The sequence below is a fragment of the Pollachius pollachius genome, assembly GCF_949987615.1.
Source record: "Pollachius pollachius genome assembly, chromosome: 8".
Taxonomy (NCBI): domain Eukaryota; kingdom Metazoa; phylum Chordata; class Actinopteri; order Gadiformes; family Gadidae; genus Pollachius; species Pollachius pollachius.
In genome coordinates, this window is record NC_136941.1 from 4,955,049 (window position 1) to 4,979,154 (window position 24,106).

The window sequence follows — 24,106 nt, forward strand, 5'->3', positions numbered from 1 at the left end:
GTACGTTGTGTCGATTACGTCGAATGTATTGACACATTTGGTGTGATCAGAATCATTCATTTGAACCTCAATCATAATGTGAATGATGCCTAGAAGGAACAACTGCTGTGTTGAAGCTGCAGTCAATTCTCCGGGGTTGTTTTGAACTTCTCATTAGAAATAGTCAAAGGTTATTTAGGATAAAAATCCACGACGCGATAACCGAACCAGTCAGACTGTGTCACCGTGAGACAAGATTTGTGTCAAATTACTGCTGCGAGGTTTACAAAGAGATAAGTGTGTTTATCTGTAATGAGTTGCGTTTCAAACAAGGTTAATTCCTATCCGATGCGTACGGACCGATGAGATTCTTATAACAGAGTCTCCACTGACCTGAGGTCAAACATGGCAAGCCCATGTTATCAAAAGTATTTCACTGTCTGCTCTCGTGTAAAAATATAAAATGAAACACTGGTGTTTAGCGATGTAGCGGGTTAGCAGGGAACTATCCAAGCGATGTGTCACGTGTGTGTGTTGTGCTGCACCTCTGTGAACTCTCTGTTTTAAGTGCAACCACTGTTTGTAACAGGATTTACAGGAAGTACTGTATTTTGGTTCGACTGAGAATATCAAGGTTCCCTCCCTCCCTCATTCAAGCTTTCTTTTTAAATAATGAGGTAATACTGCTGAGGTGATCTGTTGTGTTAAAAGAAAGAAAAATAATAAAAACAATTAGCATTATTAGCATCAAAGAGCTAAGTTACACCCCCACCCCAAACCCTCCCACCCGTCTCCTTTTTTTTTTCAAAATAAAAGCGAGGTTAGCGCCAACCTACAGTATGTGGCTCTTGTTGTTTGGATCAAAGTCGGTCGGCCTGCTTCCACATGGAGTTCCTCCAGGGGGGGGGGGGAGACCACCTCCTCTGAGCGGGGTGGGGTGGGGTGAGGGGGGGGCGCCAGGGGGCAGCGTCCTACTGCTGAAAGGCCTGGTAGTATCGAGGTAGAGGGCTGGAAGTGCTCATAGCAGGGCTGCTGTACCCCTGAGGTAGCTGGCTGTGGCTGTGGGCCCCGGGGCCCTGAGGTACGTGAGCCTGGGGGGGCTGGATGAGGGCGAAGGGGCCGGGCGGCTGGGGCGACAGGCCGGCGCCGGAGGAAGACGAGGAGGAGGCGTTGGCGGCCGAGGTGGACGGGTAGCCCATCATCAGGCCCCCCATGCCCATGTGGGCGCCGTAGGGCGGCAGGCCGAAGGGCAGGAAGCCCAGCAGCGGGCCCAGGTCCATGTTGGCGGCGCAGGACAGCTCGCCGCCCCCGCCCGCCCCCTCGGGCAGCAGGCCGTCGCGCTGGGGGGGGGAGGCGGAGGAGGAGGAGGAAGGGGGCGCCGTGCTCAGGTGGTTGGGCGGCAGGCCGCTCTGCAGGTCCAGCAGGAAGCTCTCCATGTCCACCCGGGGGTAGGAGGTGGCGCCGTGCTGGTAGCGCGGCATGGCGCCGTAGGCCTGCTGCTGGGGGGCCCCCGGCTGTTGCTGGGGGGCCCCCGGGGGCTGCTGGGGGCCCCCCGGGGGGTGGTGGTGTCCGTGCGGGGAGGGGGAGGGCGCCACGTGGCGGCCCATGGCGGTGGACAGGGAGGACTGCAGGAGGCCGTGGTGGTGGTGGTGGTGGTGGCCCATGCCGGGGCTGGCCATGGGGTAGGAGCTGTACATGTCCATGGAGAAGGGGCTCTCGGGGGGCTCCTTGGGGGCCGAGCCTCCGTCGCAGGTCACCGGGCTGGGCTCCTCCTTCACGGCGCACAGGCCGGAGGAGGGGGAGGGCGCGGACGCAGGGCCGCCCGCCATCCCGCCGCCGCCGCCGCCGGCCGTCAGCCCCGCCTCCTGGGCGTGGCTCTTCTTCAGGTGGCGGGTCAGGTGGTCGCGGCGGCCGAAGCGCTGGGCGCAGCGCGGGCACAGGAAGTCGCGGCGGCCCGTGTGCACCACGGCGTGCCGGCGGACGTCTTTGCGCGTGTAGAAGCGGCGGTCGCAGCGCTCGCACGAGTACTTCCGCTCGCGCACCGGCAGGGCGGCGCCGGCCCCCGCCGGGCCCGGAGGGGGGGGGGGGCGGGCGGTCGCCCGGGTGCTCCAGCAGGGAGGGGGGCCCGTCGAGGCAGGGCAGGCCGGCGGTGGTGCCGTGCGCCGCCACCAGGTGCCGCCGGTAGCCCAGCTGGGTGTTGTATTGCTTACCGCACTCCTGGCACTGGAAGAGCTGGCGGTGGGCCGCGTGGGCCTCCTGCAGCTGGCTCTTCAGATGGTCCTGCTGTTGGAACATGGTCTAGCGGGCAGAACAGTGGCTGGCTCTCTTCTTGGTGTGCGAGGACTTTGGCCAGAAGCCTGACCAGACGCAAACAAGACTCATGGGGATGCTCCCGGGGGCTGACCATCAGACTGTAGGCACCTGGCCGTCCCCGATACTCGAGCCGGAGGGCTGGATCCTGAGTGCTACTTGTTGGTTGTACGATGCCCTTTTATGGCAGCTCCTAGTGGTCTTCCCCGCCTCGCTGGGCGAATCCTGGATCCAGAGATTGGTTTGGGTGACCGCAGCTGCCATAGCAACCCCAGAAGGGCTGTAAAGGGATGAGTCACTCTTCTTCTTCTCTGGAGGCCCGGACTGGTTCTACGTTGTTCTGGCCTGTGAGGACCTGCTCTGTGTGTGTGTGTGTGTGGGGGGGGAGAGGGGTAGGGGAGGGGGGAGCCAGCCAGGGATGGGGGGGTTCTCAATAGTTCAATTTAGAAGGGATCCAGAGACACATTTTTGTAAAATCTGTAAAAAAAAAGAAAGAAAGAAAGTAGGAAGACAGAAGCACAACAGAATTGTGGTTAAAATGTTGGTATGTACTGAATACGCAGTTTTCAATGTGACTTAAAGCGATTCATTCATGCGACTTAGTATTAGAAAAAAATGATAACTCATTCTGGCTATTCTTGGAATTCAGTTCAGCTCAGTTCAAAATCATATCATGGGTCACAATTAGATATAATTTTTGTAAAACATGAGCATACTTTCTAAAACACTGCAGCAATACAACTTTTACAGGGTAACGTCTACAATTAATGCTGGGTAGAATGGCGTAATATTCCCTTTCACCCATTCGCTATTCAGCATTCGGGCAGGCAGCCTTCTCTGTTAAAACTGCTACACAATGGTACACTATTCCAGACAATATATAAAACGCTGGTTTGTTTGGTGGCTTTAGAGCTAGTCTAAAACGTCAGTTAACACTCTCACAACAATGCGCCCACTAACTTTGTTAGTGCCCATCATTACTTTTTATTTCAGTCTCTGTTATCTCCCCATGGGGCTGACAAGGTGTGTATGTGTGTGGGTTAGTGTTGTGTCCTGTGCTGTGCATGCCGCCACACCCTCTGATCATGTAGTGTGTCTATGTGCGTGCCTGTGAAGGACATATCATGTGCGGTACATTGCTGTTTGTTACATGTCCTTACTTGTTTAGTGATGTTTATATATTTTTTTTATTAACTTGTATCTAGGGACTGCAGATGTAAATTAGCCTAAGGCTAACTCTGCTGCGATGCATCAAATGGTTACATTTATGTTCTAATTGCACGTGGTCCCTTTCAAATATAATTTAAATGTACATTTAATTTGATCCCCCGTCCCTTGCCTTCTAAGTACTTGTTGCTTGTCATGTCACAGTGAATTGCTCAGTTCAGAATAACCCTGTGTTACACTGTGCATTCGGCAAATAAATCTCATTGACTTTGTTCCCCTGTTCAAAGTGTGTGATTGTATTTTCTTTAAAAAAAGAATGTAAACACATTTCAATTTCTGTGTTTTGAAATATGCGTGTCAAGTTAGATTTAAGTTCAGACTATCTTTTTTGTCATAATACGACTTTAGTTTGTCTGCTATGTTAATATCGTATAATTTTTTTTTAAATTTGATTAACTGCAATTGTTTTTTTAATCTGGGGTTGGTCATATGTTTTTCCCATGTTTCCTGTGGCAATAACTAATACCGGCAGTTTTATATTTGTGTAAGGTTTATATTTCATTTCAGATGTGAAATATGACACTGATATTCATATTAATCAATTCATATTCATATAATTTACCAATTATAGTAAGATAAATACTGAGAATAATAAATATTAAACCAGATCAAATGAACACTCTAAACCTATACTTTAAAGTTGAGCATTGCCTCTCCCAATCCTACAAGTCAAGGGACTATTCAAATGTCTTACTATTCAAATAGTGAATAGTTAAAATAAATAAAACGTGTGTGGTTTAAGAATAACTGATACAGATAAAAGTGAGCATAGAAAATTGACAGTATTCAGATTATTTTTACATTAATAATTAGTAATTTTGTTAAAACAATAACAAAGTTCCATCTACCTGTTTCTGACAATGTTCACTGTGAATCAATGAATCAACAAGTAAAAACAAAAGGGCTAAGAAAAACACATAGGCCTAGGTCTAATAACATAATAATGATGTGAAGTTATCAGGGTTGAACGGGGTGTTTAAGGGGGAAGGGAGTTTAAGAGCAATAGAAATATGGTTTTTATGTAGGAAATTATGATGCTGTACAATGTGTGTAAAAGAGGTTTGAAAAACGAATAGGTTCAAAAGCTGCAGCTATTATAATAGGTACTGTCTTTGCCTGGTTAAATATGTGTATCACAGTGCAAATGTATAAAAAAACAACTACAATAGCGATATTACTATTACTATAATAGTGTATGTTGTAATTATCTAAATATATGTATGCCTTGACAAATATCATACAATTCTTGATGCACAGACCTAGCAACTACTTGTTACACTATATTCCAATTATATCTCTATATGTTGTTATTATTATAATTACTACCCTATTTATACCATATTTCGTTTAATGAGTTTTGTTTCTTGTACAACAGAGCGTGTGGCTTACAACGTGCTTATATCCCTCACTGCTGGTTGATGAAAACACCAACAGTAAACAGCCTTTCTTGTAACCTAAGGCTTTCTACACCATTTGATATTTGCAAAAGGGTAACCTTGTATGCTGGTCGTCACTCATAGTAGGCTTTATAAAAACGAATCGGGCCACATTCACACAATGACTGAACGTTTCATCTGAGTAGAAAGCCACTCTCTAATTTGCACGAATAGAAAACGAGTGGATCCTGGCGATGTAACGAGAACTTTAACGGTGGTGCTAATTGCTGTTTCCATGTCGGTCCAACTCGGTGGTTCCCGTTAACACAGCGATAGCCAACACACCGCGTGTGGTTAAAAACGTTCAACACAGACACATTTCGCCGTCTCATTTACGTTACTTTGCGTAACTGTGCACCTTACAATCGTAATGTTTTAACGAATTACGGTGTAGGCTAGCTCATCCTGATTCACGAGGCAAGGCTTCGTATAGCGACCGAGCCGATAGTTCACCGAACACTACGTCTGTATTGAAGTAACAGACCGGTTGAATACCGCGAATACACGTTTATTATCGACTTATTACGAAACCGATTCGCGTAATGCGGTAGATAGCGATAAGGAATATATCCACACGGAATAAAAACCATTCTGCAAGTTTGTGTCTCGGGAGTTTACAAGTCGGCAAAGATCATTTTTTTAGGACCCCATTTAAACTTTAACCCGTGTATCATACATCCGAAATCCCGGGGGAAACTTACCTCTGGGCGGTCTAAAGCGTTTATATTCAAATTGTGTCCTGTAGATTTGCAACTTTACATTTTTCCAAATTTTTCTAAAATTTTTATGATATTTCGGGGCCTGGACTCCTCGGCGCGGCGCTGGAGTTGTGAAGCGCATGCATTGTGGGAGCGTGACGTCAGACGCACCACTTTGACGAACTTTTGAAAGGAGGCCAGTTGGCAAAACAGGGGCTGCTCTGGGGGGAGTGGGGGACGGGGGGAGGCAGCAGCAGTTCAGGTTCAACTCCGGCATCCGCTGTAGACAACGCACACGCAATATAGGCTACATACTGGTGTGTTAAAGGCCGGTCCAACAAATACGGTGGACATAACTGTGTGTGACTCTTCACTCACAGGGATAATGAGCTACAAATTGAATCAGCCGTGGAACTATTCTTTGTATTTTGTGTGTGTTTATGTATTATCGAATTATTACTGATTATTACTAATAAACGTTTTATTTTATATATATATATATATATATATATATATGTTTTACCTAGAGGATTAGACACAAGATAGTTATTATGATGCATATCATTGTCTAGTAGGCTAATTAATACATTTGATTGTAGGAAAAAATTAAGAAGATTGTCGGTTAGTGTATAAGATAATGAAAGTATGATATAATTATTATTCCTTATATATATTAAACGCATTTTTTGATCAACTGGACTGAATAAAAAACATTCTGTTATTCAGCCTTCGAAACACAAAAAGGCTGTCGTTGATTTTTTATTGCACTTGCATGCAAGACGAAGACGGAAGATCTCTACAATTGATGACTTACAAATCCTACTTCAAACACACGATATAATAAAACCTCGAGCAATAAAACAATGTATTTATGGGTCATTGTGGGCCGTCGAGGGTGCAAACGGCGTAGAGAATAGATGGCGGGCTGTTTTTTGTGTTGCATTCCTGCAGTAGGTTTGACCCTTAACCCCATCGTTGTAGTCCCTCCGCCTCGCATTCCTAACAGGGTTTTCCTGCAGTAGTACAGCAAAGGCGCACGCCTGCCACTGCGCCCACTGTGTATAGGCTAGGTAGCTTAGAGAGCTAGCAACCACCACCCATCTGCACACAATCTGTTGTGAGATGCAAAAAATAACCAAACACTATATATGATGCTTTAGCCCAAAGGCGGTGGTGAACACTACAGTGAACAGCGCCCGAATCCTCACGAAAGAAGGAAGAGCTGGTGGTTTTTGGGAGCACTTATCATCTGCCTGTGCTAGCCTGCGAGCTAACGAATCCTGCTCAGTTTCCTGACCCACAGCGACGAGTCGCTTTGTAGCGATTCGAGAACCGAGAGACACAGTCCCGACATACAATCAAGCCGCCAGCCGCGAAGAGAGGAGGAAATGAAGGACAAACAAAAAAGGAAGAAGGAGCGCACTTGGGCAGAGGCGGCTCGCATGGTAAAAAATAAGTCAAACTTTTGAATTTGAACGTATTTTTGGGGCGATTTCGTGCGACCGTTTCCGACGGTCGGAGAAACTACAGCCGCCAGGCGGAGGATTTGCTGGGTCGCCTCTGCACGGCGTCCCGACTAGCGGACACTCGCCATAAGACTGCGGCCCGAATAGTGTCAAATAACCCCAGCAATAACACAACATCGTTGCATTTATCTGTACCTGTGTCTGAATTACTGTTTTTTTTACAACATTGTTTGTGTAGTGTAGCCTCACCGAGAGCTAGCCCGCAGCCTTCAATGTTGACTTGCCGAGGATTCGGCTAACGCTAAATGCTAACGTTAGCAATCTGCTAACGTAGAGCTAGCAACTGTTATGTTTTCGTCCCTTTGTTTGTAGGCAGCAAGTTAGCTCCCGTTGTCATATTTATCATCTTCACCTGGCTCACCGCTAAATAGTCCACTAAATATCCAGTTATAATTATTATAGAAAACATACCTTGATGGTTATTTAAAGGGATTATAATATGCAAACAGAACATGATTGGTAACTATTCAACATAGCTGGCTCTGGGCTAATTCAGTCCCGCTGTGACATACTACTTGGTGTAACCCTGAATGGACACGGTTACGGCTAGTATATAACTATACATGGCTCTATGTCTTCTCATTTCCTTTTTGACAGAAGGGCATGTACTTTGGACAGAACAAAAATAGGCTTTGCCCTTCTGTCAACCTATAGTATTTCTAATCACTCTTGAGCTGGAATTAAGAACGTACTATACCACTAAACTGGAATGGAATAAGTTGGCCTTAAAAATGGACAAGATAATTTATGGTTGCATGTTTTAGCCACCATAAACCTCGAGATAAATAATGTAAATTGAGTTTACCCAATTACAGGTCAACAGTTTGTTGATGTCCAATGGATTCATTAATACCCATAGTATTGTAGGAACCTCAATCAAGGGCAAATACTAGTAGGTGGCATTATCCAAATACAAGTTTTTAAATAACCGCATGTACTTCAGTGTTATGACTTTGTTTCTGTTTTTATTTATTAAAATGTATCGGGTCAGGTGTGGAGGAAAGGTGATGCCCCTTCTTTGGCCAACGACAACACTGAATATGCATTGCTTAGTCTTGGGGCTTTTATCTTTAGCAAGATCAAAACTTCAGAGAACGCAGACAATGAGAACGTAGAAGAGTCCAAATTGCAAAACATGTTAACCGGTACTGCATTTGCTATTTAGTCATTTAGCAGACGCTTTTGTCCAAAGCCTCTTACAGTCATTAATGAGCAGGTAGGATTAGGCGCCTTGCTCAAGGATGCTGCCAGGTAGACTGCAGATGCAGAACCATTGGACTGAGACTCAAACCCCCTAACCATTTTCATGACCCCTCATTAATTTACTGTTTTCTTATTGTGGGGAAATTCCATATAACAAAGCTTCGACATTTATTGATATACAGATAAGGTTGCTTAATTTGTCATTTGCTTTTGTTGGTTAAACACAAAGTCACAAAATAATTTAATCACGTGGATCTTTTGAGTGGATTGTAGTGTTGCACCAGGTGGCAATAAAACTACACATCTACAAGACAAACATTTATTTTGTAGGAATTCAAACAACGCTTAACTCTAACTCTGTTACAATAGGTTCCACATCTGTCAATCTTTATGCTATAACATTTCTTCTCGGGAACCCTAGCTTACATATTAGTCCCTTTGTGCAGCATATCAATATTAGTTTCTCAGGGGTTTCAGACTTGCCATGTTATCCATTTAGATACGTGTTGTGATGTATTCTTTGTGGCCTATGTTGATAAGAAAGCCGTTAACTGCTTTTGTCTGTCAAATGTCCTGTGGTTTTGCAAGACATTGGTGCTTAGCTCATACAGTTTATTAGGCTTCACAGACGTGCTGTGTTGATTTCAAAGTCATTTTGTCACGATTTTCTCTGTGAGGGGGCTAACAAACACATGACATTTTGACAGGTATTGGAGAACTTCTCTGATGCCCCAATGACACCAAAACAAATCCTGCATGTCATCCAGACAAAGGGTCTAAAAGAAATGAGGTGAGGTATATACACACACACACGCACACAAACTATTAAAGTAAATTGATGTTTTGAAAGAGTAATGAAGTGCCCTAGTCCCGGCCCAATATACAATAAAAAGAATGGATGGTCCAATCATGTTGGGGAAAACGTCCTAGAAATCCTATTGGTCAAACCAGAGATCCAGGGGATTGCTGTGAAAACAACTGCCAGTTCTATCCCCATTAAAAAAAATATATACGCTACCTTAAAATGACCTCCTGAGAAAGGCGGTGACAAGATAAGTGATAAAGAATGTTTTAAACCCTAAAAACCATGGGCCTGCGGAAAAGCTTTTCATTCTACTCTTCAAACTCCAATCTGTTTTAAAAATCTCCAAGTGTCCTTCTAGTTATGATTTTGTTTTAATTCTTATTTTCTCTCTCTGCATATCACCTGGGACCTCTTCAAACCATCGTTCTCCTCACACAAGGAGGTGGGTCTGACGTGTTTATTGGCTAATGAAGCATTTTCCACCACTTAATTATTGACTACATTTTTGTCTGGCTTTCCGGTGTGATGACTCAGTATTGTTTCGTGGCTCTCACCGGAGCCACAAAGGCCCATGTATATTCAAGGGTTGCTCAGAACTATTCCCAACTGAATGTTTCAGCTAACTTGTCCCACCAAATGTGTGTTCCTATCTTCATTTTAACCTTCATTCATTAACTGTGTGAGTGCATGCTTGTGCAGCACAGCTTAAATTAGTTCACCCGTAGAGGGTGATAAAGGTCATTTCTCTTTGTGGTACCAGTTATTGTGTCCCCTGGTATTTGGTACCCATTATTTATGCCTTGTGACATCCATTCAATTTGGCCAACTTGAGTTCCATTACCGTTTACTATTTGGTAATTTAGCAGATACTTTTATCCGAAGCCTCTTAGGCCCCGTCCACACGGAGCCGAAACAGGCGAAAACAATCCGGCTTCGTTTTATGCGGTTCAGGAATATCTCTGTAAAGACGGAGTCATTGCGAAACCGCATCAAGCTGTAGAAACGCTCTAGTAAACATTTAAGGCGCTGGTTCTCCACAGAAAAAAGTGGAGCGCATCAAGCCTGCCGGCTCCGCCTGGACGGTCGGCCGAAAAGCACAAGACTTATGCGGTTTAACCAAAACATCAGCTCCGTGTGGACGGAGCCTTAGTTGTTTAATGTTTGTTGATTTATGTCAGTAGGTAGAGATTAGGTCAATGATGCATACAGGTCGACAAAGGGATTCAAATTGGTTAGGGGGGGTTGATTTCTGTGGCCTGGTGCATTGTAACACGAATGTCCTTTTGTGTGTTTCTAGTGGGACGGCTCCTCTTGCGTGCCTGGTCACCATGCTACATTCCCAGGTGAGGGGAGACCGAGTGAAGAACAGCATCTTCTTCAAGCTGCCGGGACGCATGAGCCTGTTCACTCTCAAGGTACACCTCTCCTCATCCATATTTAAATGCGCTGGGACCATCAGTGGAGATCGGCGTTGGAACTTTACATGCAATGTTTGGGGGCCATTTTGTTTTGCCCATCTGTAATGTGATTTCTGTGTGTTTTTTTGTCAACTTTTTTTGTTGAAATCGGAATTGTTAAAGTTATTATCACTTTTGATCTGTTGAACACACCTAACAGTGCCACTGGGTGTCGTATTTCAGAAGTCACTCCTTTGTTAGACATGGCACCTGATAGCGCATTTATAAACTGGGGAGATTCTCAGCTATGGATCTTTTTATAGCCTTGTATTCAGTTCCACATGGTGTCAAGCAGTTTTTCAATTTTTTTGGACAGAGGGAGAAACAAGGTTTTATCTGTTGTGTTTTGTGCAAAATCTGGCAGATATGAAGGGTGAATTTTAAAATATAAAGATGAAAGACTAATCTTCTCACATCTAGACATTTTGTACATTTTCATAAGCGCAATAAGGAGAGCATTTGACTATTTAGTCATTGACTAGCAGACACTTTTATCCAAATTGAACTTTCTGAACAGTGAATTCAGATACAGGTGGATTGGGGTTATGTATCCTTTATGCATGCTTTATTTATCTTATAAGAAGGTTAGCGCGTTAGCTGCTTTTACATGTGTTGTGAGCTGACTGCACGCGGTCTGCAGCATCAATTCTGTCTGAAAAATCTCCTTAAAGCTGGACCATCTATGTCATTCGTCCGTTTTGGAGAACGCAAACTTTTCGGTCGTACATTTCCATGATTTCTTTACGGAACCGTACGATTAAGGACGTTGATCATTGGGAATCGAACCCCGTACCTCACGTCAGGGTTTCAAAACGAGTCACCCCACTGTCCAGCCGTACTCTGAGTCAGTCTAAATCTCTCTGGGTGCTGCTCTGCAGAAGAACGCCCTGCAGTGGACCAAGAGCCCCACCGAGGCAGACACCGCTACAGACGCCACCGGGGCCTCCAGCGCCTCCACCGCCAACCCCACCGCCTCCTCCACCGGCCCCGGCACCACCGCCGGCTCCGGGCCGGGCCTGGCCCACGCCACCGCGCCCGAGGGCGCTGAGCAGGAGAGCTGCGACTCCACCGAGACCACCGCCAACGCCAGCGGGGAGAACGACGGTAGGCTGACATGAGCTGGGAGGGGGCGATATCGTCACCAGAGGGGAGATATGGGCGTCACAGCAGAAGGGAGTCGGGAGGCCCCGATATACATTTACAAAGGGATGCACATTCAACCAAGGGTCAAACCAGAAATAAGTAATTGTATTGGAAATGTATCTAATACACAATGTGTGTGCGTGTGGAGGGTAGCAAATGAAACATTTTGGAACGCTACCTGCTAACCACTGACAGTAAAAAAGGCAATGTTCATGTTGCACTATATTTATCGTCATTGTGCATTATTTATGTATTAAACTTTGGCGCCAGTGTCTGACTAATACGTAGTCCTAATTATATTCCCACCCATTCTGCGGTCACTTGGCTTGAAAGGCCCACGGTGTGTATTCTACAGCATGCCCTAATGACCCTGTTCTCCCCCCCCCCCCCCCCCCTTCAACCCCTGTAGCCTCTGTAGACGAGAGCTCCTCCAGCGCCTCCTGCTCCACCGAGCCCACCCCCCCCAGCCAACCACAGACCCGCCTCAGCCGGGCGGCCGGGCAGCAGAGCCGCGCCGAGTCCCAGACGCAACACGCCACCCGCCTCAGCCGCTCCAGACAGGTAGAGCGCAGCACACGCCCGGCCCCGCGGTAGGACAGAGGGCTGTCTCGTGGCTAGCACGTGGTGGGACACCGAAGCCGCCTCTCAGGAGGACCACTCGTTGGTTTGATCGGCGCTCAGGTTGTTGTGGCCAGGGTTAAAGGGGACACATCATCACCACCAGGTGTGAGTGTGATTAGCCTTTTCGAAAAATCGCCCCCTTATGACGTCACTAGTGGGCGTGTCCACCTAGATCTGTGCTGGATAGATGAGCAACGTTTACTTCAGTCCACTGGGTAGGCTGCTAGACTGATATATCCAGCACACAACACGGCACGCCAGATTTCCGAAACGGCTTATAAGGTTAATCACACTCACACCTGGTGGTATAATATGTCCCCTTTAACAACCCTATTTAATGTATATACTTAGAGTAGGAAATGTGTATAATTTGCTGCATTGGGGAAGTATAGGGGAATGGTTATGAAGGTTGAGACCCAGCTGGGAGGTCCTCGGTTCAATACCCTGATGTCCGCCGCAGACTACCCACAGGCATCCTTGAGCAAGGTGGCCAACTGCTACGAGCTCATGAATGGATAAAACCCCTGCTACATTACTAGACGGGGGATTCATGTTTGGGCCAATGGGAGCCCTGGAACTGAATCCTCTGGTTACAGGGTTCCATTACAGAAACATGCGACAAAAATGGTATTAACTGGGCAACCTTGGAGAGTGCATCCTATTCGTCCTCTTCCTCTTCATTCTCATTTCTCGTGTACTGACCCCTTCCCCCCTCTCTCTCTCCCCCCCCCCCCCCCCCCCCCCCCCCCCCCCCCCCCCCCCCCCCCCCCCCCCCCCTCCAGTCAGGGAGACAGAGAAAGAAGGCAGTGATGATGCCCAGAGTGGTCCTCACTCCGCTCAAGGTGAACGGAGAGCACGTTCCATCAGGTAAATATAGCAGTTTTATATATCCCCCCCGCCCCCCATCCAGCTGCCCTTCCTCCTAATACCCCCCCAACCCCCCCCCCTGGATCTGTCTGCTTTGGGGCCTGGCTGTCCCAGCTGCGTGCTGTAGGTGATGTCTCTGTAGACCACTGCTCACCAATATGTAATTTTTGGATTTTCACTTGCAAAGACAACTTTAATTCCACATTGGTTTGACACACTGAAGTCCAAAATATTAGTTCGTGAAATAAATAGTTTTTTCTCTATTTATCAATAGTATTTGGGTTGGTATAGATGTATTGGGTCTTATTCACTCCAATCCTACAGAATATAGATGTTTCATCCGTTTTGTTTTATTGTGACAACCTGAAGCTCATCTGCTGTTCTCCTGACAGTCAGCCACCTCCCAGAGATTGCTGTCTGGCCTTACTACTCCGTTTTTGACAACCACTTCCCTCCGATCTGGGTTGTATATAAAGTGTTGGCTCTGTCCTTGGCTGTGCTCTGAATGCAGAGCCATCTCCGTGTTGTTTGGGAACATACTGTGAGAATCTGTGTCTTGGACCGTGACGCTAAGCCCCTAAGTGAAACTCCTTGCAGGATTTCTTAGGCTTATTTCACCACTTTCGTAAATGGCATCATTGCGGTGGATTCTTATGGATTACATCACCCGCCATAGTAAGAAAGGATGGGTTAGACATGGGAACAAACAGTGTTATGTTTGAAGGGAAGCACCACTTTTTTGCGTTACGTCTACAGTCTCGAGTAGCATGGGGAGAAATGTGCTCAGAAGAGTTGATATGTACGTGTTCCTCGTCGCCTTGACGCAGTTTCTTTGTTTATTTCAAGGTCCCCTATTTTGCTTTTGGTTTGACCTTCCCGCTCCGTCGAGACATGTGGTGTTTGTGAGGTGGTGTGTGTGTGTGTGTGTGTGTGTGTGTGTGTGTGTGTGTGTGTGTAGAGTTAGGAAAAATCCATCGCTTCCGGGAAAGTGTCCCAGCCCGACCGACCCCGTTCCCCCATCCCGACTCTTCCAAACTGCCGCTCCAGGCCTTCTAACCCAGTGTGTCCTGCGCTTCTCCGCCTGCTCCCACAACCGGCCTTTCCTCTTAACCCTGCGACCCAACGCCCCCTGGACCCGACCCGCCCAAAATGGGGGGGGCTGGAATTCTCACTTTGGGCCTCTGGATCTTCTGTCTCCCTCTGCTTCTGCCGCCACCTCTTACCCGTGCCGTAGCCTATACTGTAGCAGCCCGTTTACACCACCACCACCACCAAACCTACTGTACCCCCCCACCCGCAGACCCCCTGCTCAGCTATGACCCCACAGCCAGTGTCTGACCGGCTCCCTACTGCCACCTCCCCCCCCCCCCCCCCTCCTCCTCCTCTTCCTCCTCCCCTTCAGGAGCTGCAGGGAGGCGCAGGGAAGCCTCTAGGGGTACGGGGGGGCCCACTCTACGTGCTCGCCCAGATCTGGGCTGGAAGCGCCCGCAACACTTCAAGAACATGCACGGCCTTCACCCAGGTACAGGCCAAACCTCAACCCCCCCAACCCTACAGGAGCCCCCCTTTAACGATACAGTGATGTCCTCCCCTCCTCTCCTCTCCTCTCAGCATCAGCCAACCTCCACTAGATGACGGCTACACCGCTTCAACTGACATTAGTCTGCTGTGATTATACTGCCAATACGATCTAGGAAGTTATCCGCTCTATTGTTTGAAAGCTTAAAGGATAATACCGGTCTTGGTGATCAAACCGTGCCTGCCACAAATGTAAACAACGGCAATTCTGTCTGATACGAGCGTCGGTCTTATGGAGTTGGATTCCCAGGCGGTATCGCCGATCGGCACGACAAAGTGCTTTTTAGAAGTGATTGGTGATTGATGATTTGAGTAAAGCCGGGAGAGCCAGTTACGATGGTTTGATTACCATCAATATAATCCTTTTAATTGGGAGCCGTGCAAGATAAGCAACATGGGCAACATAACGCCTCGGAAAAAAACATTGTGGTGTGTAGAGCGTGGGTGTTACAGTAGCTGGGTGCTGTTGGGTGGCAGTGTGAATAACTGAATCCCAAAGTGTGCGGAAATTAGCCAGTTGGTTGACCTGTCACTCATTCCACCATTTTGGAGACGCAAGTACCCTCCCGAGTGGAGGGTACATTTAAATGAAAGGCTTCCTGTCCAAACTCTCCTGCATGCTGCTTGTGTGCATGGTGGGTTCGGTACGTTGGAGGAGTTTGGTGATGGCCCTGGAGTCTGCAGACATGAGAGTTCACGAGCCCCTGTCTGACATCGGACCGTGCACTTTATCCGTGTTTACTCTCTTATCGAATCAACAGTTGAACTCGTTTTGACTTATAGATTAAAAAGGGGATGTTGGGTTCAGTGATCTCAGATAGTTAATTCCTTTTATATTTTGCTCTCAGTCTACTTCTTGTCAAATGCACTGGTTTTCAAAGCAAACAGTTTCCCTGACTTACTACTTCCAACCCTGGTAATGTTTACTGACATTGACAATCTAGGACCGATTTGTAAATTAAAATTTACAACAGAATGAATCCGCTCTCTTTAGGCTGGTAAGTTTGCACACAAGGAGTTGACATACAAGGCATTCTTCTTGGTGCACTACTTACCCAAAGGACCAGAAAATGCATACTCGTGTGCATTTTGAGCGCTGTACATGTTACACACGAGGAACACTACAAAGCGCCCAGTGGTTCACTGAGGCGGTTCTGCTGTACGTCCAGGTGGTTGACCCCCCCCCTTCCCCCTCCCTCCTTGTCACGCAGGGCCCATGAAGAGGAACCGAGGAGGCGTGGACGTGGACTTTGAGACGCCGGGCTCCATCCTGGTGAACACCAACATCCGTGCGCTCATCAACGTGCGCACCTTCTCTGCCTTCCCCGCACACTCCCAACAGCAGCTCCTGCAGCTGCTCCCGGAGGTGGACCGCCAGGTGGGTGTGTCTGCCTGCCCCGCCCGGCCCCCGGCTGGGGCCGGGCCTGCACCAAGCAGGCCTTGGGCTCCCCGAAACGTTGTCGTACCGCAGACCCAAACGCTCGTTAAAACATTCTCCCAGACCGGTTGAATGAGAAAGAGGAGAGCGGCCTGACGCAAGCTGCCTTTGTAAAACGCATCCGCTGTTACGTAACCTAAAGTATTAGTTTGTGCTAAACTCTAACAATGATTTGTAGGTCGTAAGTCTGCAGCCTTATTAAAAAGTACTACGTTTACGTTAAACATTAACGACGGTAGGTCCAAAGTCTGCGACCTCCATTTGAAGTCACGGTGACCCTTTCGGTCAGTAGTAGCCAAGATAAAATTGCCTCAAAGCTAATATTAACCAACGATGACCTCATGGTCATGTGACTCCCCACGGGCCCTCTGATTGGTGACCTCTGTCCCTGCAGGTGGGTCCAGACGGCATGGCTCGCCTCAGCAGCTCCGCCCTCAACAATGAGTTCTTCACCCACGCGTCACAGAGCTGGAAGGAGCGGCTGGCTGAAGGTGGGTCCAAACCTGGTCTCATCTGCTGCGTTTCTGGGCCATCCCCCAAAGGAGGAACATCCCTTCTGTAGTCCTTCTCAAGGGGGTCCTCCCTTTGGGTTTGTAACTGGCTTAGGGTCAGGTGGTTTAGTGTCCTGTGGACACCGGTTACCTTTCGTAACTCATACCTTGGATTAGCCTGCATTGCTGTATGGGGTTTGACCTTTGCCATTGGTTATATTCCGTGCTTTATTTACAAAGATACTATTGCAGGTCTCTCCATAAGCATCAGTGCCCAGTATAAACCCTCTAGATTAAAGATGTTTGCCACCTTCTGTAACAGAACAAACATGAAATGTTATTCAGCATGTATGCCGAACGTAATTAATTTCTGCAGCATCAATTCATGCAGATCCGCTACCTGCGATGCTAAACGTTATGCCGATGCCGACCCCAGACGCACTCTTTATATTCAAGCACGTCTGCTGGGGACAGACGGGTCCAACAGAGCGGTGTCGCGCTGCAGTAGGTGGCTCACAGTGTCCCTCTGGGTTCTCTCTCTCTTGAAGGGGAGTTCACCCACGAGATGCAGGTGCGTTTCCGACAAGAGATGGAGAAGGAGAAGAAGGTGGAGGCTTGGAAGGAGAAGTTCTTCGAGGAGTACCACGGTCAGAAGTAAGGGAACCGCTCACCGACGCCACCGTCCGTCCCGCTGAGACGAGAGCACACTTTAACCGATGCCAGACGGCCAGTCAGGGTGGTGCACCTTCAGGCTGCTGACGCTCTGTCTCCCCCCCCCCTCCAGGTCCGGCCTGACACGGGAGGAGTCGCTGAAGCTGACGATGAGCGAGGCGGCCGAGGTGGCGGGCGGCGCGCTGGACGACGAGGCGGCGGCCGCGGCCACCGGCACGCCCAAGAGACGCAGCGTGGGGCGGCGGCGGAGGGACGGCCGCATGCGGAGGCGTACGCGCGCCGACCTGCGCCGCCGGGCGCGCCGCACGCTCTGCAAGTCGGCCACGCCCACCCTGCAGTCCCCCGAGCCCTCGGAGGCGGCCGGCGCCCTGCTGGACACCTCGGCGGCGTCGCTCAACTCGCCCATGTCGGACGGTGCGGCGGTGCAGGCCGAGGTGGTGCTGCAGGCCGACTCGGGCCTGGAGATCGTCCCCGCCGCCGAGTGCTCCCCCGCCGAGCCGGAGCCCGCCGGAGCCTCTGCCCCCGCCCCCGTTACCGACCCCGCCCCCGTCGTCGTCGCCGCCGCCGCCGCCGCTCCCGAGCCCGAACCCGAACCGGAGGCGGAGCCCGAAGCCGCCGCGCTCACGCCAACGCCGACGCAGACCCCCACGCCCACGCCCACGCCGACCCCCACCCCGACGCCCACCCCCACCCCCAGCCAGAGCCCCGCCTCCACCAGCGCCAACGAGGAGCCGGAGGCGGCGGCCAGCCTGCTCCCCGAGGAGGCGGCCCCGCCCCTGGCCTCCACCTCCTCGCCCTCCTCCTCCTCTTCGTCGTCCTCCTCGGCCTCCTCCCCGGCTTCCTCCCCCTCGTCCCCCTCCTCCGACCGGCCGGGGGAGGTGTTCGCCGCGGGCCTGGACTCTTCCTCCTCGTCCTCGTCCTCGTCCTCGTCCTCCTCCTCGTCCAGCGCCGTCGCCGCCGTGGACCTCCTGGACGACACGGCGTCCGTGGTCACCTCGGCCACGGGGGGCACCGGCACCAGCAGCCGCGAGAGCAGCCCCTCGGCCAGCCCGGCGCCCACCCACCGCGCCGCCGCTGCCGCCACCGCCGCCGCCGCCCAGCTCAAGGAGCAGAAGAGGCGGCCGGACGAGGCCCAGGCCTTCGCCAGCTTCCCAGAAAAGCGGCCGCGCATCGACGACCGTCAGTCCTTTCGTACCACAATTGACGGTGTCCGCACGGAGAAGCCCCCGCCGGCAGCAGAGGAGCCCAAGGTCCCGCCCATCCGGGTAAGAGGGGGTTAGCAGGGGGGGGTGGTCCTAAGTCCTAGGGTCTGGGTGATAAAATACAACTTTATCAATCCCGCTGTAGTAGGGCTGGGCGATATATCGAATATATGCGATGTATCGCGAGATGTTCTCCAGGCGATGTATAAAATGCCCCTGTCGCGAACATCGAATACAAATTGGCACGTAATGTTTCTTTTTGCCGCCGCCGGCATACTCGTTGTGTTCCCTTCTCTCGCTCTTTCCTGTGGCTCTCTGCCTCACAGACTCATATGCATTTAACACACTCACTCCCCCCGCGAGATTCTAGGATTCTACGCGCGTGCGTGACGGTCGCGTGTGTGACGTCACACACGCGACCGGTGAGTGAGAACAGCGAGAGAGAGAGAAAAGATGATGGAAACGGAGGATTTGGTTTCAAAAAAAGAATAGTACAGGATCCGTCGTCTGGCAGTGGTTTGGCTACCGAAAGGAAGATGTGGAACAAAAAACGGCTTTGAGCTCTGTTTTTGCTCGAAAATAATTAACGGTTTTAATAAATTCTGTGTTGGTAAATCTAACTTGCTGTTATTTTCCTTTTCTTATGTGCAAGTTCTAAATTCTTCCAAAAGAAAGCACTAATGAGTTTAAACAATATGTTGTTTCATGTAATCTACATGCAGACTTATGTTTCAGGAATACTCGAATTATTATAACATGTAGTAACATTATGCCAGATATGGTTGATTCGAGCATTTATGATGTGCTCTAGAGGAGATTCAAAATATATCGAGATATATATCGTGTATCGAGATATAGTAAAAAAAATATCGAGATATTCATTTTGGCCCATATCGCCCAGCCCTACGCTGTAGGAGAAATCAGAAATGAGTCAAATGATGCCGTAGTTCATTTATGCTAGGTTTAGCTTCTCAAACGAGACGCGTTCTTGAGGGAGGCGCTCCCAGTCTTTCTTTTATCTGTTAGGCCAGTGGTATTCACTATTTTTTTCAGGAGAGCCGCACTGACAGGACGACGTCAACAGGAGAGCCATTTTTACCGCAAAGTATCAAAAGCTATATATCCAGTCATATATAAGTATGCCTGCTTAATAATATGTCCTCCCTGAAGCAGTGTTTCCCACAGAATTTTGTGAAACTGTGGAGGGAACCCGGTCCTTAGCGGGGTCCGGGGGCATGCTCCCCCGGAAGAAAATTTGGTACCTTTTAACCTGGAATGCATCAATCTGGTGCACTTTGAGAGGAAAATTAAGACTTGTGTGACTGTGTGCTATTTTCTGGAATAATGTGGAGACACTGGGTCACATAACATGGAAGCTATTGAAGAATAAGTTTATAAGAATAAGTCCATCCAAAGAGCACATTCTCTCGCAACCCCGCTGTCAGCGTAGAGCCGAGCAAGTTTAAAAATATTTTCTAGACAAGGCTATATTTCCACCTTTTAATGCCGCTGTTGATTTATTTTTTAAATAATTGTTTGTATTGTTTTTTTAAATATCTGTATTCACTGCATGATCATATCACTGTATATTTTTACCGCCATGCGAGCCGCAAATAGAGGCTTGGCATGTGGCTTGCGAGCCGCGCAATGAGTAATGCTGTGTTAGGCACTTTGTTAATTGTGAAGTAGGGCGATGTAAGTGACTACTGATCAAACATATATAACTGGGTTAAAAAACATCAGATTTATCCAAATCTGCCAAACCTTAAGTCCTTCAACAGACCGTTACCATCATCACCTCTTTAACTCTCTCTCTCTCTCTCTCTCTCTCTCTCTCTCTCTCTCTCTCTCTCTCTCTCTCTCTCTCTCTCTCTCTCTCTCTCTCTCTCTCTCTCTCTCTCTCTCTCTCTCTCTCCAGATACAACTGTCCAGAATCAAACCGCCCTGGGTCAAGGGGCCCCCCACCTACCAGATCTGCCCCCGCATCGTGCCGGCCGGCGAGGGGTCGCGGCGGTCGGGGACGGGCGGCGCGCGCACACTGGCGGACATCAAGGCCCGGGCCCAGCAGGCCCGCGCCCAGCGGGAAGCTGCTGCTGTTGCAGCCACTGGCGCCGGGGCAGGGCCGGGCGGGGGGGGGGGTGCGGCCTCCTGCTGGGCTACCGGATCGCAGCAGCGGAAGACGAGCAAGAGAGCACCCCGGACCCGTCGAGCCCGGAGGAGGAGGAGGAGGAGGAGGAGGAGGAGGTGGAAGAAGGGGAGGTGGTGGTGGGCTGGAGGAGGAACCGCAACCGGCTGCGGACGCTCATCCGCCTGGAGCACAACTACAGCCTGTAGAGCGGGCGGAGCGCGCCGCGCCGCGGGCCTCGCCCTCGCCCTCGCCCGCCTCCACCTCCACGGCGTCGGAGTCCCCGCAGAGCCCCGCCCCCGCTCCCACCCCGCCCCGGCAGCGGGCGGCTGACGAGGGGGCGGCGGCAGCCCCGGCCCCGGCCCCGGCGGTCCGCGTCAAGACGCCCCCCGACGGGATCTCCGAAGACGGGGACACCATGTCGGCCACGGAGCAGGACGGGGCACCGGAGCCCCCCGCCAAGGAGAGCCCCGCCGCCGCGGAGACGCTGAGCCAGCGGAGTGAGAGCAAACCCCTGGCCCCCACCTCCATCCCGGACTCCCTGCCCCGGTTCGGGGCCCAGGGCGTGGACGTCATCCAGAGCCTCGCGGCGGCGCCCTCCCACTGGGAGCAGGGGAAAGGAGGAGGAGGAGGGAGTGTGATCCAGCACGGCTCGCACCACGTCGGGCCGCCCGAGGGTCCGCCCTCCTCCAGAGCCAGGCGGGGGTCCCCCTCCTCCAGAGCCAGGCAGGGGTCCCCCTCCTCCCAGCGACGGGGCCTGACGAAGAGGGGGCAGGGAGAGGAGGAAGAGGAGGAGGAGGACGACGACGACGGGGGCCACAGCGACTCCACGGAGACGGCCTCCGACTGTGAGAACGAGACCCACGAGGAGGACTGGCCCCGCCCCCTCCCCGGCCAGAGGAACGGCCTGCCCGTCATCCGCGGCCCCCCACCTCACCAACACGCCGTCGTCCAGGCCCGCCACGGCCCCACCGTCATCCAGCCCTGCTACCCCAACGGCCTGGCCCCCCACCCCCCGTCCGGCCGCTCCCAGGACCCTCAGCCGACCCCCCCCGGAGCCCAGGCACGAGCCCCCTCCCGCGCCCACGGGGCCGAGCCCGTGGGCCCCCAGGGCTCGGCCCCGGAAGAGGACGGCAGAGCGGCCGCTAAGCCCGCCGCCCCCCACGGCGCGGCCACAAACACTCCCCCCCCGCCGGGCCCCCGGAGGGCGGCGCCGGCAGCGCCGGGGGGCCGGCCCGTGTCCAGCGTGGAGGCCAACAACCCCCTGGTGACGCAGCTGCTCCAGGGGGGCCTGCCGCTGGAGAGGCTGCTGCCCCCGTCCCAGGGCGCCACCCGGCTGGAGATCAGCCGCGTGCCGGGCCTGACGTCCGGCCCCCCGCCGCCCTCCAGGGTGGCGGGGGGCCGGACGTCAGGCCCGGCACGGGGCCCCCCCCGCCGCTGAGCCCCTGAGCCCCGATGGGCCGTCGTCGCAGAGCCTGGGCCCCTGCGGGAAGGAGCAGTACCCGTCTCCTCCTCTAGGGGCCGTCCCCGTCATCACCTCTTTCTCCTCCTCCTCCTCCTCCTCGCGCTCCTCCCTCGACCACGCCCAGAGCTCGGCGGCGGGCGAGTCGGCGGTGATCCGGGAGCCCCCCGGGCACAGGGCCACGCCCGACCGGCCCCACGCCGCCCCCAACGGGCCCCTGTCCCCGCCGGCCGACCCGCCGCGCCCCACCTCGCCCTCCCTCAAGATGAGCTGGGGCCCGCCGCAGTCCTACCACGCCCCGGGGCAGACGCAGCTCTCCCCGGCCTCCGGCGTCAAGAGCGAGGCCGGGGCGCGGCCCTCCTGCCAGCAGGCCCTCCCCAAGACCTCCCCGGGCCTGAAGAAGGAGCCGGGCTACCACGGCGACGGCTACCTGTCGGCGGGCGGCGCCGTGGAGGCGCTGGGCGACGGCTACCTGAGCGGCGGCGCCATGGAAGGCCTGCTCAACATGGAGATGACGCTGGCCCGCATGGCCAAGAAGGAGCACCACATGAGCAAGTCGCCGTACAACCCCTGCCCCTCGCCCTGCTCCTCGCCCGGCCCCGGCGCCTCCTCGCTGCCCTTCCAGCTCTACGGCAAGCTGCCCAAGCAGGGCGGCGGCGGCGGCGGCGGCGGCGGCGCGGGCCTCAGCTACACGGCCAACGTGTCGGTGATGGACGGCGCCGGCGGCTTCACCCGCAGCCTGGCGGACAGCGTGCTGCAGCTGCGGCCCCGGCTGGCGCCCGGCCAGACGGCCACGCTCAGCATCCAGGCGTACGCCGACAGCGGCACGGAGGAGGTGGCGCTCAAGTGCTCGTGCCGCCTCAAGGCCATGATCATGTGCCAGGGCTGCGGCGCCTTCTGCCACGACGACTGCATCGGCCCGTCCAAACTGTGCGTGTCGTGTCTGGTGGTCAGATAGTAAGGGGGTAGGGGGCGGCGTTAGGGCGTCTGTATAAACGACTCTGTATCTATTGAAACATGTAAAGTATTAGGCGACCGCGGGCGCCTGACCGGAGGACTGGGAGGCTCCGGGGATTAGCCCTCCTCCCCGGGCTGAGGAGCAGAGCAGGGAGACGGACTCTGCCGGCAGTGTTGCCTTGTAAATTAGAATCGATCTGTATTAATATTATTTGTCTCTTTTTTTTTTTGTTGTTGCAGATTTTTCAGATTTTTTTTTTTTTTTTTTTTTAAAGATGTTCTGCTGTTACATTATTGTATTATTATAATTATTATTATTACTATTGGTATTCTTGTGAGTTTTCTGGGCATGATGGATTGTAAATTGTGCCTTGTCTTTTTTTTCTCCTCAGAAACATTTACCTCATCTTCTCGCTCCACTCGTCATCACTGAGTGTGAAAAAATGGCCGCCGGTTTGTTGGGCTCTTCTTGTGCTGTGCCCCGGCGTGACCTGTTCTCGTCTCTTGCGCAAAGAAATATTTTTTTAACCATTAAATGACATTAAAATGACCTCTGCCATGGTGTGTTTTTTATTCTTTTGGAGGTCGGTCTACCAAACATTTCACACTGCAGTCTTTCTACCATACAACCAATTACTTGAACCAAAAATGTGTTTCAATCATTAAGCACAACTGGTGTTCAATGAACCTCCAACAAAATGATTACACCTAACGAGATCTCTTTACTTCGTATTTCATATTTTTATAATTGATCAAGGATTTTAGAAAAGAGTGACTAGGTAGGCTGCCGCCATGTGGATCAAATCCAGCTCCTTTGGTTGGAATCAAACTAAGTTATGGACACTGCCAACGGTGTGGAAATTTGCAGTAAATAATTAACTTGGAAGATATTCAAGTCAAAATGACGCT

General features: G+C 51.3%; 2 protein-coding genes across 2 annotated transcripts; one reads left to right on the top strand and one right to left on the bottom strand.

Annotated features, from left to right (window-relative positions):
- Positions 1-800: 800 nt before the first annotated feature.
- On the bottom strand, positions 801-5,790 carry LOC307078767 (zinc finger protein PLAGL2-like). Its single transcript, XM_079740732.1, is given in 3 exon segments — positions 801-2,061; positions 2,063-2,766; positions 5,654-5,790. Coding segments are annotated over 2 exon segments (1,323 nt in total). The 5' UTR covers positions 2,275-2,766; positions 5,654-5,790; the 3' UTR covers positions 801-950.
- An 880-nt stretch (positions 5,791-6,670) lies between these two features.
- On the top strand, positions 6,671-23,726 carry asxl1 (ASXL transcriptional regulator 1). The gene is given in 14 exon segments (XM_079740716.1): positions 6,671-7,095; positions 9,087-9,170; positions 10,480-10,599; positions 11,520-11,745; positions 12,194-12,345; positions 13,188-13,272; positions 14,675-14,794; positions 16,062-16,228; positions 16,683-16,779; positions 17,328-17,433; positions 17,564-18,716; positions 20,572-20,801; positions 20,803-22,195; positions 22,197-23,726. Coding segments are annotated over 14 exon segments (4,992 nt in total). The 5' UTR covers positions 6,671-7,038; the 3' UTR covers positions 23,199-23,726.
- The last annotated feature ends 380 nt before the right edge of the window (positions 23,727-24,106 follow it).